Source organism: Aspergillus steynii, assembly GCF_002849105.1.
Source record: "Aspergillus steynii IBT 23096 chromosome Unknown P170scaffold_1, whole genome shotgun sequence".
NCBI classification, from domain to species: Eukaryota; Fungi; Ascomycota; class Eurotiomycetes; order Eurotiales; family Aspergillaceae; genus Aspergillus; species Aspergillus steynii.
This window is the reverse complement of record NW_020194398.1, coordinates 3,220,146-3,236,768: the sequence shown is the minus strand read 5'-3', so window position 1 is coordinate 3,236,768 and position 16,623 is coordinate 3,220,146. Positions and strand designations below refer to the sequence as shown.

The 16,623-nt window shown below is 52.4% G+C and overlaps 5 protein-coding genes across 5 annotated transcripts; 4 read left to right on the top strand and 1 right to left on the bottom strand.

Moving 5' to 3' along the window:
- The first annotated feature begins 1,427 nt into the window (after positions 1-1,427).
- On the top strand, positions 1,428-3,078 carry P170DRAFT_505408 (peroxidase). The gene is made up of 2 exons (XM_024854282.1): positions 1,428-1,979; positions 2,082-3,078. Exons 1-2 carry the CDS (start codon positions 1,629-1,631, stop codon positions 2,823-2,825), a joined length of 1,095 nt encoding a protein of 364 aa, XP_024709982.1. The 5' UTR covers positions 1,428-1,628; the 3' UTR covers positions 2,826-3,078.
- A 464-nt stretch (positions 3,079-3,542) lies between these two features.
- P170DRAFT_346970 (diphthamide biosynthesis protein 4) lies at positions 3,543-4,115 on the top strand (the record flags this gene model as incomplete). Its single annotated transcript, XM_024843599.1, has 1 exon — positions 3,543-4,115. The coding sequence occupies one exon, from the start codon at positions 3,543-3,545 to the stop codon at positions 4,113-4,115; it is 573 nt and encodes a 190-aa protein (XP_024709981.1).
- A 696-nt stretch (positions 4,116-4,811) lies between these two features.
- Positions 4,812-6,238, top strand: P170DRAFT_432310 (thioredoxin-like protein 1). Its single transcript, XM_024848234.1, has 3 exons — positions 4,812-4,941; positions 5,094-5,241; positions 5,344-6,238. The coding sequence occupies exons 1-3, from the start codon at positions 4,863-4,865 to the stop codon at positions 6,131-6,133; spliced, it is 1,017 nt and encodes a 338-aa protein (XP_024709980.1). The 5' UTR covers positions 4,812-4,862; the 3' UTR covers positions 6,134-6,238.
- Positions 6,239-8,408: 2,170 nt separating this feature from the next.
- P170DRAFT_23726 (uncharacterized protein) lies at positions 8,409-9,138 on the top strand. The gene has a single exon (XM_024842933.1). It carries the CDS (start codon positions 8,599-8,601, stop codon positions 9,046-9,048), a length of 450 nt encoding a protein of 149 aa, XP_024709979.1. The 5' UTR covers positions 8,409-8,598; the 3' UTR covers positions 9,049-9,138.
- A 5,119-nt stretch (positions 9,139-14,257) lies between these two features.
- Positions 14,258-15,235, bottom strand: P170DRAFT_23683 (uncharacterized protein). The gene has a single exon (XM_024842925.1). It carries the CDS (start codon positions 14,956-14,958, stop codon positions 14,467-14,469), a length of 492 nt encoding a protein of 163 aa, XP_024709978.1. The 5' UTR covers positions 14,959-15,235; the 3' UTR covers positions 14,258-14,466.
- Between the last annotated feature and the right edge of the window lie 1,388 nt (positions 15,236-16,623).

The following is a 16,623-nucleotide window of genomic DNA, read 5'->3' as shown; positions in this document are numbered from 1 at the left end:
TGCTCGTCTGAGAACAAGACAAGCCTCCGTCTCTGATCACGCCTCCATCAAGACAACCCCCATGCCATTGGCTATCAACTTGAACCATAATCCCAGCATCCATGATTCAACCTACATAATATCGATCGATCTCTTGCCGCAACCAGCAATATTCGTCATAACAATGATAATAGAAAGGAAGCCTTACATGCGACCCCATCTGGCCTAGCGTCACCCAAGCGAGCCGTAGAGCGCACGTGACACACGCTAGTGCAAAAACATTTCTTCTTTTCTCGCGTCAAAACTTTCCCTTCTTCTCCCATCGCAACCCAGCGACAGACACCCTCCGGAGTCGTCTTGATGTCGACGTCTCCTGGATCTAGCGTCGCATGCGACCTTGTCGATCTTGCCTGTACCTCGTCCTATGTATCGTGTACAGGTACAGCACTCCTGCATTATGCTTCGCAGGCACATAATTCCAAGAACAAAACCACACAGTACGCTTCTAGCCTCCTCAATGGCGAAGTAGCATACTTTTTCTTAGTTCGTTCAGTGGGAGATCAAAACCAAACAGTTTTTAGCAGAGCTGCGTCTACTCCACCCTGGTGTTCGTCTTGATCGAACGGCAGGACTTTTTTACGACGGACATACCCATAGATTCTTGGTATTGGTGAATGGATGGAACCGTGTCGGAGAGGATTCTCGTAGCCATCCGGATTGGACATGTAGACGGGTCTCAAGGAGGCATGATAAGAAGAATGTCGCTCCAGTCGGACTGGCAACGCAGCATCCCTTTCTGTATCCCGGAGTGCGACCATGCATTATGGATGATGGATCATGAATCTCGATCAGTCATCGTCGAGTCTCGACTTCACGATAGCCAGGACGGGGAATCCGATCGATTTCTAACCAGATTATTGAAGAATCGAGACAGACAATCGATGAGTAATGCATCCAGCCGGTGGAGCCTGTCGGACTTCGTCTGCCAAACAGAGACGAGCGGTTTGTAATCCGATGACGCCGGGAATCCACCCGAGGTTGAGCTGTTGCTCTAGTACCTGCCCCTCTTGATGTCGAAGGAAGATAGGACTTCGGTTGATGAGGACAGGGGACTGTCTATGCTGGGAGCTCCTGTAGTGAGGACAGAGTCAACAACAGAACGATAGTCTGAAAGAAAAGGATGGATAATGCAATCCCACCCGCGCAACCCGTCAGCAGCTTCTCCTCATCGCGACTCCAGCAGGAACGTAATAAGACGTGCAGGAAAATGCGGAGAGACGCTCCTAGTTCTCTTAGTTGGTGCTGAGTAAAAAGATTCGGGTCCAGAGCTCGTCAATCTGCCTGCTGTGATTGGTGCCTGGCTTCGGCGAAATGCGCAGGAGGGACTCTGGAAGCCGAAGCCTTTAGCCATGGGTGATTATTATTAGGAGTTATCGGTATCCCCCTGCCTGGCTCGCTCTCCTTCTTTCGATCGGTCATCTTCTCCTCTTCCCTCTGTTTTTCTCTCATTCCCTCTCTCTCAACAGTGATTGACTCTTCTGTTGAATTTCATCTCTTCCTTCTCCAACGATCTGTACACATTCCACCCCCAAATACACCCTCTTTCTCTTCTCCCATTCCCCAGTCCCATTGTACCATTCTAGATCATCATGGCCTCGGCTGCTCGATCTGCCTCCCGGGCCTTCCTCCGCTCCACTCCGGCCGCCTCCTTCAGACCGGCTGTCCGCAGCTCGCGTTTCGCTCTTCCCGCCCAGGGTTTCCGTGCCTCGTCCCGTCGCGGTTATGCCTCTGAGGCTGGCCAGGGCAAGTCCTCCAATGGCCTTCTCTGGGCTGGTCTCGCCGTCGCTGGTGGTGCCGGTGCCTACTTCTACCTGAACGGCGGCGACTCCGTCAGCTCCAAGAACTTCGTCCCTGCGCAGAAGGACTACCAGAAGGTGTACGACGAGATCGCTCGTCGTCTCGGAGATGAGACCGACTATGACGATGGCAGCTATGGACCGGTGAGTCTCTTTCCTCAATTGATTCCTCAATTGATTCTCTCCGCTGGCCCCCTCGCGTCGTTGAGCGATCAGAGTGCTAATCGATTGTCATTGCAACAATAGGTCCTTGTTCGCCTGGCCTGGCACGCAAGCGGTACTTATGACAAGGAAACCGGCACTGGAGGAAGCAATGGCGCCACCATGAGATTCGCTCCCGAGTCCGACCACGGCGCCAATGCCGGTCTCAAGCTCGCCCGGGACTTCCTGGAGCCCATCAAGGCCCAGTTCCCTTGGATCAGCTACTCCGACCTCTGGACGCTGGGCGGCGCCTGCGCCATCCAGGAGTTGGGTGGCCCTGCTATCCCCTGGAGACCCGGCCGTCAGGATAAGGACGTCGCCGGCTGCACTCCCGACGGACGTCTGCCCGACGCCACCAAGGACCACAAGCATGTCCGCGACATCTTCTACCGCATGGGCTTCAACGACCAGGAGATCGTGGCCCTTGTGGGCGCCCACGCTCTGGGCCGTGCTCACGCCGACCGCTCTGGATTCGACGGGCCCTGGGACTTCAGCCCTACCGTCTTCACCAACGAGTTCTTCCGTCTCCTGGTCGACGAGAAGTGGCAGCAGAAGAAGTGGAACGGACCGACCCAGTTCACCGACAAGAGCACCCAGACTCTGATGATGATGCCGACGGACATCGTCATGGTCAAGGACAAGGAGTTCAAGAAGCACGTCGACCGCTACGCCAAGGACAGCGATGTCTTCTTCAAGGAGTTCTCCGACGTTTTCGTCAAGCTCCTGGAGCTGGGTGTCCCGTTCGCCAGCAAGGCCGAGGACCGCTATGTTTTCAAGACCTCCGAGTAGAGGCTTGACGAGTCCGATGCTGCATTTCGCTTCCTATCCGATTTGATCTTTTCTAGCCGTGAAGCCCTGCGTTTGTTTCATTTCTGTTTTGTTTTGATATCCGGTGATGGTGTCGTTTAGATTCCTTGCCATACACGGATGGTCCTGTTATGTTTAGCTGCCATAGATGCTAAAAGTCGCGAAGACTCGGTGGGCCAATATATGGGGACATGTTAAAGATGCTATGCTTTACAATGAAAACCTACCATGCTCCAATGACTCGTTCATCGTCAACTGCCTGAAAATCAGGGCGCCGACTTTCAGGTCACCATCACCGGTGTAGCCTCGTAAATCACCGAAACTAAATACCAGTAGCTCAATATTTAATCAACAGCGCAATTTACTGAGCCATGGTGTTTTCAGCGCTCGTGGTTCGCAAAGCGAGGCAGCAGTCAGTGGCGGCGGTGGCCGAGAATGCGAATCTCCGCGTCTTCAATTCCGCGCTCTTCGCTTTCTCACCACATCAAACCCCACCAAGGGATCATCAGGCACGAATCCCATCTCCCAGCAGTCGCAAACCCTCACCCAATTCTTCAATCCAAGCAAATTCTCACTCGCATACCCTGAACGCGAGAAACAGAACCCCTTCCCGCCGCGACCGTCGAGGGACAAAAAAAAAAAAAAAAGAGTATCCCACCGGGAAACCCAGAAAAAAAAAGAAAGAAAAGAAAAGAAACCATGACACACGATCACTATGAGATCCTCTCCCTCCCATTCTCAGGGTCCTCTCCCTCGCTATCGAAACAGCAGCTCAAAATCGCCTACCACAAGGCCCTCCTAAAACACCACCCCGACAAAGCGTCCTCCGACCCCAGCCTACAAACCGAATCGCAATCCCTACCTCGAAGCGCGAGCAACCCGTCCAGCGACGGCGCCCACACATCCTACACCATCGACCAGATCACAACCGCCTACAAGACCCTTTCAGACCCGCAGCTGCGCGCGGAATACGATCGCGGCCTCCGACTCGATCGGTCGAAGGTGGCGGAGCGGGAGAAGACAGGCACGGTGTTCCATACGGGTTTGGAGGTGGTGGATCTAGAGGATCTAGGATGCGATGAGGACGCAGAGCAGGCGGTCTGGTATCGGGGGTGTCGGTGTGGTGACGACAAGGGGTTTCTGGTCACGGAGGACGAGCTGGAGAGGGAGGCTGAACATGGCGAGATCGTGATCGGGTGTCGGGGGTGCAGTCTTTGGATGAAGATTCTGTTTGCGGTGGATGAGGATGAGGGAGAGGAGCAGAAGACTTGAATGGTTCGATTGGTAGGGATCTTTTTCTTGGGTCTTCGTCTTATGCTGGCTGCTGCGCAGCGGGCTTGATGGCGGGATTTTTTACCGTCGCTCGCTCTCTCTCTCTCTCTCCCTCGCCCGACCAAAGGGACGGGGTTATACTGGGTGTGAGCTGGTACGTTGGTGGTTCATCTCTCTGACGATTGATCATACTGCCAGGTCTATCTTGGAAAGACGACCGCAGACTGTTCCTCAAGGGACGTCGCAGTCGAGCTACCGTCGCACGCCCGGAAACTGGACTGGTCGGTGCAAGGAATTCCTTGCCAGGAATGTCTGGACAAGTGACGACATGGGTGTCACTGCATGTATATAAACTAGGACAAGATTGGGTTTATAGATGAGTGTAGAGCAGGCTATTTCAGACGAAGACTGCTTGCTTGCCTGGTGAATCGCCAGCGCAAAGGTATATTTTCGCTACTGAAACCCATAGCATGACGTAGGAACCGACGTCTTGGCCAGAATACTAGAAGCAAATCAACATGAGAATAAATCTGAGCAAATACCCAGAAGAAACCAGACTCCAACGGCATATTTTCTGTCAGCAAGCCCACATGGTTGTTGTAGACGCCGCAACGGCGAGCCCGCGCTGGCAGCGGAGGGGCTGCTGATGACATATATTGACATCTTCAGCTTGACCGAACAGCCCAACGCCAACCAACTTCTTCTCCTCGACATCCCCCTCCCTCCCTTCCCATTTCCACCGCCACGATGTCAACACTCGTTCAAATCACCTCCAAGGAGCAATTCAGCTCCCTCCTGACATCTTCTGTCTTTGTCGTGGCCGACTGTGAGTTGCTCTGGGCATAAACCATCATGTCTCCCCGCTTCCCCTCATCCACCTCATTCATCATCCCTTACCCTGCATACCAGCCCCCAGAGGCCAGATCCTATCTTCAGAAGCAAGAATCTCACTGACGATTTTTCTTCCCACTCGTATAGTCTACGCAGATTGGTGCGGACCATGCAAAGCCATCGCCCCCGCCTACGAAAAGCTGGCCGCGCAGCTCTCGCGCCCAAACCGGATCACATTCACCAAGATCAACGTTGACCACCAGCAGGACATAGCCAAGGCGTATAGCATTACGGCGTACGTGCCTCCAAACCCTACAGACCCTCTCTACAAGCCCTCCCTCCCGCCCGTCAGTCAGAAAAAGACCCCGACCAAACCCAACTAACAAACACCATCCAGAATGCCCACCTTCATCGTCTTCCAACGCGGCCGCCCCGTCAACACCGTCCGCGGCGCCGACCCGCAGAAACTCTCCGAAGCCGTCCGCAAGCTCGCCTCCGAAGCGACCAAGAGCGACGAGACGCCCGGCGAGCCCGCCTCGTCCGGCGAAACGACCTCCGGCGTCGGCTGGGTCGGCGCCGCCGTGCCCAAAGGCTACCCGGACATCTCGGACCAGTACGACCCCAAGGGCCTGGAGCTGCTGAACCGCGACAGCGAGTACGGGGTCGCGCGCACGCTGTTCGATCCCTCGAAGCCGTCGGCGCTGGGTGCCAAGGGCAAGACGGCCGCCGCGGACTGGGTCGAGAGCGACACGGACGAGCAGCTGATGCTGTTCGTGCCGTTCCAGAGCACGGTCAAGGTGCACTCGTTGCAGATCACGTCGTTGGTGCCGGGTGAGGGCGAGGATGGGTACGAGGACCGCGACGAGGATGAGCGCCCCATGCGTCCGAAGACGCTGCACCTGTATACGAACCGGTCGCATGTGCTGGGCTTCGACGAGGCGGAGGATATCCCCGCCGTGCAGACGGTGACGATCCAGCCCGGTGACTACGATGCGAAGACGGGCACGGCCAAGGTCGATCTGCGGTTCGTCAAGTTCCAGAGCGTCACGTCGCTGGTGCTGTTCTTTGTGGATGGCGACGGGGACAGCGAGAAGTTGCGGGTGGATCGCGTGCGCATCTTCGGCGAGACTGGCGAGAAGAGAGAGATGGGCAAGCTGGAGAAGATTGGCGATGAGCCTGGCGAGTAAATTTGATTTGGTTTGTTGCGTTTATGATAGACTCGACAGGTAGATACCTATTCATGCATGCGATTTGAGTCAGATACTCCCAGCAGACAGAGACAGATAACTCTTACTACCAAGGAGAAACAAGAAACAAGTAAACAGCAGACACATAGAACACTATGACCGACTACCACTCAACAAATAGAAATTTCTTCAAAAAAGTTGAATTTATATTCAAATCTACTAACTCTACTAATAGCCATAACAGCCATAACTAAGTAAACCCTGCACCAATCCACATCAAGAGAGATACAAAGGCGCCGATGTACTTCCGTACATAAAACTCCACCCCTCACCAGCTGGCCAGCCAAAAACCAACCAACAGAGCAAGAGTGGAAAAAGGTATGTCCGATCCCAAACCAAATGGCCTAACCCAGTAGGAAAACACAGGCAGACCAATAAAGTAAGAACCGGTGTGCAATTCCGTTCGTCTGTGACGCAACTGACACCTGGGGATACATCACGGGAGAAATATGATGTCCAGGCAACACGGGTGAATATAGTTGCGTCGCCGCACGAAGGAAAGAAAGAGAAAAAAAAGTTCCAAACGAGCGCCTGTCCGGCGGCTATTTATGTGTGTGGCGGATCCCTCGGGGGCGGTTTTTCCGGGCTCGGGTGTTTTAGTCTCTCTGTTGGGTGGATTTGATTGGTGCAGGGATGGGGGTGATTACGTGAGCAGATGCTCTGGCGAGAAATTTTCTTGTGGAAGAGTTTTGGGAACTTTTTCTTTTCTTCTCTTTCATTATGGCTTATGATGAGTTTATTGGATGTTTTACATATGATAGGAAGAGACTGATTTCCCACTGGGATATGTGATCTCACTTACCATCCACTGAGGCCGTTTTCTTTCTTTTCTTTTCTTATCTTTCTTTCTTTTTGGATTTTCTTATCTTTTCTCATGGGGTTGCTTCTCGAGGGTTCTGATTTTTGCGCATTCAAGGTGGTGTGCTGTGTCGGTCTGTCCGAGCTTACAGCGTAGTGGTTAGCCTTACAACCAGCCTCTTGTCAGCCTTGATGATCAGAGTTGGGGGCGATTGGATTCTGCTTGATCTCCGTTTCTGCATGATTCTAAATTCCTGTCAGACGTGATGGCAGGTTTCATATTTTAGCTAGACGGATTTGCCTTGTCTGCATGTCGGACGTAGCACTGCGCCTTGCAGTCGCAGTCGCCCGATAACCAAGAATTAGAACTTCGTAGTGGATGCTCATTCTTAGCACTCGATTATGCATATCTCATGGTGTGTGCTGCTCATTTTAATGAATGCCATTGTCAGCCTGTCCAGGTCCCATGGCTCGGATTTCGCTTGCACATCGGGATAGGTAATGCCTGCCCGTGACCTCATGCGGTGCGAGTTGGCTGAATTGCAGACCTCCGATCCACGGTTCATACGGCTCGTACCTGTAAATCCTGCTAGATTATCTCGAGACGAGGAAGGCTGAGGCTCGGCTGGCTCGGTTCACGGAGGATACCGTCAACGCTGGGGCCGAACACTGCCCAGGGTTGAGGGTACAGCCTTTGGCCCCAAGGCTCTCGGTTGATAAAAAAAAAAATCAAACGAAAAAAAAAAAGACAGCTGAAAACCGGAACAAAGAGTCATGGACCATCGTGCGTTCCCTGCGCTCGGAAGAATATCCATCGGGTCAACTTGGCAAGTGCTTCATATTGTCTCAGGTAGGAAGCGAAATCCCACCCGGACCCAAGGAATGAAGGAATCAGACCATCGCGATCCTCGTCATTGACCCGGTTTCTCTCGAGATCGCGCGCATCTATCTGCCGTCCCGGCGTCTCCTCCCACTCCCAGTGCGTCTGTCTCCTCCACTCGACCGGGCCTCACATCATTTTCGTGATGTCCAAGTCCCAGTTTCCGTAAACCCACACCGCTTTGCACTGTGCGAAAGGCAGCCCCAGCCCCAACTTTTCCAAGCGCGCCCTCCCCGGCCAGCCATGGGCCCCGACGTCGATCATACGCTGTATTACAGCCCCGTGATTAGTTAAACCAACAGGATAAGATCCTTCACGGTCTCCCGGTTGGAACCCCCATGACTCCATGCAGCCTGCATACGGTCACATTAGACCCACGGCACTGCGCCGCGTCCATTGGAGCAGAACGTGCAGGTTGGTCTCACCGTGAGACGTCTGCAGAAAAAGCATTTTGGGGCCGGTCCTGTCCTGCGTGCTCCGTACCACTGGCGATGCAACTGCGGTTTGTGTGGAGTTGGACCAACGATAACTATCGAGATAGAGTTCGACTCTAGCGAGTTGCTGGCTTGGTTCGCACTATTCCTTTCTGGTCCGAGTCCAAAAAGATTTGATTTTTCGATATCTGCGGAGGGGAGAAAAAAAAGCGCGTTATCATTTGAACTAGTTGGGCGGCTCACAAACTGTACCGGTCTTTGAAATTTGGAGAAAAGGCCGTGAAGTGAAAATAATGAAGACATTTGAAAAAAACCAAAACAGACCTGCCATCCATGGATTGAGTTCGCTATCCTTCAAGTCAAATGATGACGTTTGGGGGCCGCCCTCGCGAACGCATGTAACATTCAATCGAGTGTTCCGAGGGCTGTACACACTACACAGTGTGCTTTTTTGCTTTTTCTCCATTCTTCAGTTCATCGTTGCTGAGATGATCGGTGGCGATTTTCATGTGGCAATTGATAAGCCCTCGGGCTACTCCGTAAATCAGGGCTGGAGGGAAGAGAACCACCGGGCCTGTCCACGGCGTATGTTCCTCGCAGCTTGCACCACTGCTGAAGTTTGGTCGCAGCTGGAAATAGCATCAAAAACCAAACAAACACCCGTACCAAGCCGCAGCTTAAGCTTGTCCCATGAGAAGGGTTCGCGCTATTTTTGTGCTTCTCGTGTCCATGGAACTCGGTGAGCATCCGAAACTCTTTCTCGGCCGTTTATGGTATACCCGTGCGAAACGGAAAAGCAATAATAGACGTAATGGTGAACCACTTCTTCAAGCCACTGATTCAAAGCATCCATCGGTAGCTGAACGACCACCCCCATTCTTGGTGGACGCGACGAGGACCTTGGGCAAGAAGATCCCACGTTCTCACAATTCCCCGGCCAAAGTTGAACAGCGGACCGGGAAAATCGACCACCTGCCGCAGGAGGAATAGACTCGGGGTTGTGAACCAATGATGCCCGTCAGCCAGTCGCATCTCCAGGCGCAGGAACATGGGACGCTAAGGCAACCAGCCAGTGGGATATCCACCTGGAGCCCGGAATGGTTGGTGCTAAGGCGGTTGTTCGTCCCCATCCGACCTGCATAACGGGGCAAAGCGCCCGGAAAACCAAGACGCATAGCCTAGATTAGCCGGTCACGTCAACGATGCAACCCCAATGGACGGCCAGCAGCTCGTCTCTATCCCGTATGGGCGCACGTGTAAAAAAGGCCTTTTGTACCTAGGTCCGATGTTCTGTGATCGACCCCTGCTAGCTCTGCAAGAATCCAGGAACAGAACTCAATTTCGCCTATCGTGGCAAATTCTTTTTCGTTTTCTTTTTTCCCTTTTCGTTTCTTTGTCTATCCCTAAACGAGAGGGTTGGATGAGATACTCTTGGCTGGATTGAAAGTGCCGGAATCCTCCCCGGCACTATCCAGAACGCAGGGCGCTGCTATTGGATGATTTGATCGCTCATCCATATCCACCGCAATCGCGAAGGTAGCCGCTTCTCTAGAATTGGTCTGAGGGCATGGCCAGGAATAATGCCTCGTTCGCGTTGGCAAACCGCAGGAGCGGGCTTTTATCCAGGCCCATGAGCATACTCCGTAGACTAGTCCACGTAGGATGGAGTACAACGTACCGTAGGAACTCCGGGTGCAGTGCAGCATGCAGGCGTAGCATGCATCTAGGATGGTGGGCACGGTGTGTTGGTTAGTCCCCGCAAAAGAAAGTTGCTGTGGCACAATGTCGGTCCTCGGTGCTATCCAGCTTCCGGTCTAGGAGCAGGACGACTGAGGACACGACGGTAGATACTCTTGGCAGATGGCACATCCGCAGTATCAGGGTTCATTACTTGAGAATCGACAAAGAACCAACGGCGGATTGCCGGATGACATAGGCGTTCGCCACGATTTATGGACCGTCGTCATTGCGGAAGGTGGATTACTGAAGGTATTTCAAATCCGCCCGAGGATCAGAAGGACGATGAGATTGATTGACATGGCCGACAATAGCGTTGGCGCCTCGGAACATATTTTCAAATAGGAAGCCTCGGAAGGCCACCGGATATTCCGACGTACGAATGACAATGGCGAGTTCGATCCGCGAGGGATGACAATTAGTGGGCCTCTCACGATCCCTTCCCGAAGGTGAGGGTGATTTCAATACGACCAAACTACCCCGGCAGTCTCAGAGTCGAATAGTTGGCCCCGTAGCGAGGATGGAAGTTTCGAAGAAGGAAGCCAAAGTAGTTGGATCTTGGCCGATTACGGGGTGCAGCTCGCCAGGGGACTAGAGCCGGGCTATTTATCCACGGCGTCTCTGACTGGTTTCAGGCCCTCCACTTCCAGGCGCCACGTCTCCTGATTGGGGAATTGACGTACGCGTCGTCTGTTTCAGATTTCGAGCTTCCCATCCACCCCGACGGTCGGACCGTGAGACTTACAGGTGTAGGTGTGTATTCGAAGGTACTGTACGGAGTACCTGGTAGGTAAGAGAAAGGAATCTCTGACCACGGTCTAATTCCCCCACCATTAATCTATGCGCCTTGGCAGGCGATAGACGATCGGACGATGCTCCAATCTCCAGACTCACCTGATAGCGAGTCGGGATGGCGGAATCCTGAATCGGAGCTTAGCGAGTCAGTCTAGGTCGGGTAGTTTGAACGAAACCTCGTAAAAAGAAAGTAAATTAAGTTAATTAACCCTCATTTCCTCCGAAAGAATAGTGGACGGGTGGACCAGGAGCCCGAATTCCCACTAGACGGGGCACTATTAGCCACCTTCCCAGACCAGTATGGGAAAAACAAAACAAAAGACAACGGAGAACTGGCCTTACGGACGCATACGCAGTACGCGGTCCGGAGAGATGATAATCATTACTGATATACAGATGTTCATTCTTACCTAACGCGATCATCAGCGTCGCCCGGCACACTATCGGTCGATCATGATTCCCTCATGCTCGTCCAAAGACCTTCCCTTTGCAGACATTCCGTCAACGACTTAGCAAAGAGCCCACTTGCAAAAGCCGTTGCATGATGTGCTTGATGCGGTTTGCTTTGAGTAATTAATTTGGATCCGCCATTGCTCCAACTATCGACTTCGCCAAATGCCTCGTATGGTTTGGTCTGCTAAACGAGCCTGCCTTAGGGAGTGCTCCGTATTTCTGGTTTGATTTTTTTTTTCATTAATTATCTCTTTAGTCGATATTTGCTTTTTGTGGGAGGGTCTAACGTGTAATCTTCACCCCCAGCAAATTGAATCGTAACTATCTGATAACCGTTAAGCCCGGCATCCGCGGAACACCTCTATATTATTCCCTCTACTCCTCCGCGTACTCGATGTTTGACCATTCCCACCTTGCAATCTGTTCGAATCCGGCCCAGTCCGGATGCCCGCGGCCTCAATCCGCGATGAAACCTTTCCCGCCTGGACAGAATCTCTCTTCCTCGCGAACGGGTCCTCGCAGAAGATCCCACTCTATACGGAGTAGAATCGAGGTTCCAGAGCGACAATCATGACAGCTGATTTGTCGGGGAAGCGGCGCTCCCGGGGCCTTGAAAAATCTATTTTGTTTCCTCCCCCCTTTGCTAACTTCCGCACGGTCGCTTGCTTCCAAGTTTTCTGGCTATCAGACAGTCCGACTGCCATTCCGACTGGATCCCACGGGCACAGCCATCTAGCCTAACAACTTAGCTCCTTGCCGCCCGTCCGGCTACGGATGCGCGCCATCTCCATCGTAATCCACAGCTGTCAACGTCTCAAGAGGCGACTCTCCCGTTGGCATGGACCTCCGGCCGCCTGTCCATCATTATTCGCCATCGCCGGTGTAAAAAAAAAAGTCGCAGGTCGCAATTCGCAACACTGACGCTGTGTGTTCCCATCCCTTAGGGTTGCCGCATCTCGGCGCCAGACCGAGTCGCACTACGACGACGGAGTATGATGCAAGACAACGGTTGAAACTATTTTCTTTAGTCTTTTCTCATCGTGATGTGCTTGACGGAGGACGGGTTCCAGCCCTTTTTCCAACGGTGGAGTTATGGAATTGAGAAGTGGGTTTTGGGCTTGTTCTGTTGGACTCGAAAGTCGAAACCTTCGGGAAGATGTCCCTTTGAGTGCAGTTCTGCAGGTGAGAAATTTTCGTCTGTAGAAAATGAAATTACCTGCGCTACGAGTACGCATACGGAGCATGCATGGACTTGCAGGGGCACAAATAACGGGGGGCGATAATGGCGACCGACCACTTCGGATGAGACCGACACGTCCAGAACACTCGGTCGGGAAGGCCGTACCTGTCATGTCGAACCGATTATTGAACGCTGTTTTGGATGACGTTGGATTTTCTGGCCTCTATGTCGTCGATTGCTACTCTACTGCTAGACCGTTAGTCGACCGTTTTCCATAGCTGGCCATCAATGCATTGATTGTCTCTCCATCCTTCGTCGTGTTTGATCGTAATCACCATAATCAAGTCCCGGTTATTTGCCAGCCAAACCCTAACTCGATCACCAGTTTCAAAACCACCAATCCTGGCGTTCGGTCTAGTTTCTGTCTGTGCTACAACGGCTTTTCGCCGTGGCGCATTCCTTTGAAGCAAATGACAGGGGTGTTTGCTGCAAAGCCTGCCAGTTCCTCGAGGCGCCAAGACCGGTGTCTACGAATCCTCGAGAACAAGCGACGCGACGGCGTTACGGGCTTGCGGCGGTGCAATCCCATCCGCCCCCCCTTACGGAGTAATATCCTTTCGGCCTTTGCTATGGAGCAAGCCGTGTGGAGTTATAACAGGGAAGATGTAAGAACTAAAGGGCCCTTAGCACTGTTTAGCAGGGCTGTTTCCCACGGAGGTACCTACTGCGTACAAGTGGGTGGTAAGAAAATGGTAAGACTGTAAGACGGGGCAGAAAAGGTCCTTCGTGGTCTCTTCTCGAAGGTCACCGGTTTCCATGCATATATTAATCGACTGGCGATCTAACCTTTGTGGTGTGTAGTATCATGTAGGCCCAATCCACTGTTCGCATGGACCCTTTTTGGGGCTAAAGTAGTAGAGGGCAGGGAAGCAGCCGAAATGGATGGTTGTCCGTTTACTCGTTACGATCACCCCCCGACGGAGGGGAAAGGTACTGGACCAGGGTCTTCGGAGGGAGGGCGATGGTTGATTGTGTCTCCGTAATGTCTTACTTTTTTACTGCTGCGGCGTTGAAGGCGCATCCATCCGCCCATCGATACCATTTTCCCTTATCACGGGCAGCGCGTCGCTTTGGGTTTAGATTGGTCTAGTTTAATTGCCAGCTCCAAGAGGGAGGGGGGAAAGCACCCGGAAGCTTCGTTCACAAAGGGTAAGGTGGGGTTGGCTTAATACGCTGTAGCGAGTAGCGACGCTTCTATCTTTAGCGTGGCCAATCAGGCACTGTGAATGGCCCCAGTCCCCGAACTTTATAAATGATCAAATTAATACCTGCCGCCAAATGCAGGCAAAGGTCTATCTCCGAGTAGGACCTTGATAGAGTGCAATCTCCATGGCTGGGTCTGGATTGTATACGAGAGTACGTAGTATAGGGCATGGAGGGCAAAAGTGGATTTTAGGAAAATAAAAAGTTGGCCGGACGAGTCATGAGTCCAGGGAAACTGGAAAGTGGAAAAAGACCCTGCCCAGCTGCGGTTTGCGTGATACAGGGTGTTTGTTCTTGCTGTGGGCATTGGGCACATACTTTGTGGGAGGAATTGCGCGGCGTCTGGGCAGTTTGCTGCGTCGGAGTTGCATTACCAGGGCTTGTCGGTGGCCTGTGATCTGACAGCTCTGGTGGCAGTCCCTTGCTTGACCTGACTGGGAGTGGCGTTGCCTGTCAGCGTTATCGATATCCGCTGCAGTTCATCACGATGTGCTGCTGATTGTTTCGGATTATGCTGATCATCTGGCTTACGTTGATTTGCCTGGTGCATATGGGCTCACATGTCGGCGCACAAAAAGCCGGGCGGATGTACGCAATAATGAGTCAGCCGAGCAAACAATGGCTGGCAGTTGCATGTTGCAGCGATCTCGACTGAGTCGCATGTCAAACTATTGGAATGTAAAACTTGAAGGCTTGCAGATGGGTGCCAATCAAACCTTCGAAATTGGAAACATCAAATCAAAACGACATGTGGGCGAGACAAATCCACCCCGAAAGAGTTCTGGATGTGGACGGGTGGATTCCCAGGTAGGCAGAACAGAACTTGAACATTTGCCTCTCGAGAGAAAGTGGGCGACAGAGGAGGGAAGAGCCTGAAGTCGAATTTCCCAGAAAATCCAATCCTGACACCTGTGGCAATGTTATGCGCGTCTTGTGTAACCGACCGCCCGAAAGAGTCCGATCCAAGCAAGGGCGACAGGATGTTGTTCCGACGAGTCGGCACATACACAGTTTCTCCGCATTGGTACCTGCAGTAGGCCGAGAAGTGGGAAAGCAACTGCAACGAAAAACTGATCGATCCATCCGCCGTTGAACAGGTCGAATCGCAAATGTGAGCGACCACCAGCGATCCGGTGTTCTTTGTTTGTTCCAAAGGCGGAAGGTCCATAGCACTAACTATGGGTTTCGGTGGCTCGGAATCCCAAATTTTAAGGCGAATCGCCATCTCATAAAGTCTAATTTACGCTGCTTCCGGGGCTCACTGGGCTGTCCCGGCGAGCTGGTAGATACCGTCTCTAGTAAACTTCACTACTGCACTTTCCCCAGAAAACCACCGAAATACTGTCCCCATAAATCCATGTGAAAATAGACAAATAATGGATGGGAATAAAGAGAGGTGTATTATGCACGGGAATGGATCTCTGCCCTCTGGGTTGTCCGCTGGGCGCTGGCTAATGGGAAACCCGTACTAAGGTTCAATACTTTCATGAACTATAGCTTCCTTAGTAGCGGCCTAAGGCGTATGATAAGCTACCGGATCAGAGAGAAAGCCGTTTCATAAACCTAGGTCTCGGCATTAATCTAGTCATTAATCCTTCTTACGGCGTAGTCTCGGGGAACGACCAGGATCATATGAATGGAGCGTAGTCTCGCTATCCCAGTCAATATGGAGGCAGGATGGCAGTCTAGTCCCTGCCCTAAGGTACTATGCAGTCGTGGTATCCGTAAGTAGCACCATGCCACCAAATGCGAAGTGGGCCCAATCAAGAGCGTTTCACCGTTGGTATGGATGATTTCTTCCAGTGTCGGTTCTCGAATTTTACCAGGTAGCTCCGACGCCGTCCTCCGGAGTTGGTAGTACGGCGGACTCTGTCCAGTAATTGCCACTGTTGATGCGACCCTCACTCGCCGTTCTTAATTTTTGCCTTTCCCTCTCGGGAAGGTCTCCCAAGCTCTCAAGGGTAAGGAAAGTCCAGGGCGATATGACTGGTGGCACAGACCAAGTATGACCACCTTTCAGGTCGACCGACCAAAATTCGGATTGGCAGTCCATCAACTCGGGGAAAATGATTCTGATTGACTGATTGTCCCGTCAGTCTATTCACAATTCAAGGTCCTGCCTGCTGATCTTACTGTACGATGAGGTATGGCCCGGTACCCTTACCAACGTAAGAAAGAAAAAAAAAAGAAAATAAAAAAAAGCAAATACGAAAAACAGGGTAAGGTGGATCATGGCTGCTGAAGTAAGTTTTATTTTTATTTTTATTTCCATTTTTTCTCTCTCTCTCTCACGCCCGGGAAAAGGCTCCCTTCCCCCAAATGGCGGACGGGACGCTCAGCGGGGCCGACTAGCTTAGCCGGCAGGTCAATCCCTCCCATTCAGAGACAGAGGCTATTGGTCCTCACTGCAGCGCCGGTGCACCACACGCCCCCCCAAGTCTTACGGAGTACATACCACACCTTCGGCTTGAAATGTCACGGCGGCTTGAGCCAGCAGGACCTATCAGGGACCCTCATTCCATTGGATAATGGTCGGGATGTTCCTCCTATTACCTTTTTCTTTGGTTTTCTTGTCTGCCTACTACTGCAGCTACGGAGTACTATTAATCCTAAGATACGCCAACCAACCGTCCGGCCCCCTACTCCCGTCGTACGGCGCAGAAAGGCCCCCACTTCCATGGTCTTTCGCATAACCTGACTGGCAAATCGATTTGTTAGACCGAGCTGATAAGCCCGGCAGGCCCTAAAAGTGCGATGCGAGCTCTCATTGGCAATGGGACTGCCGACATCTGAACCATCCCACCCTCCTCCATACGATCCAATGCATGGCATCCATACATTTGATGTCGAGTTCATGGATGGATGGCGTAAGAGCGAACAGACATTGGCA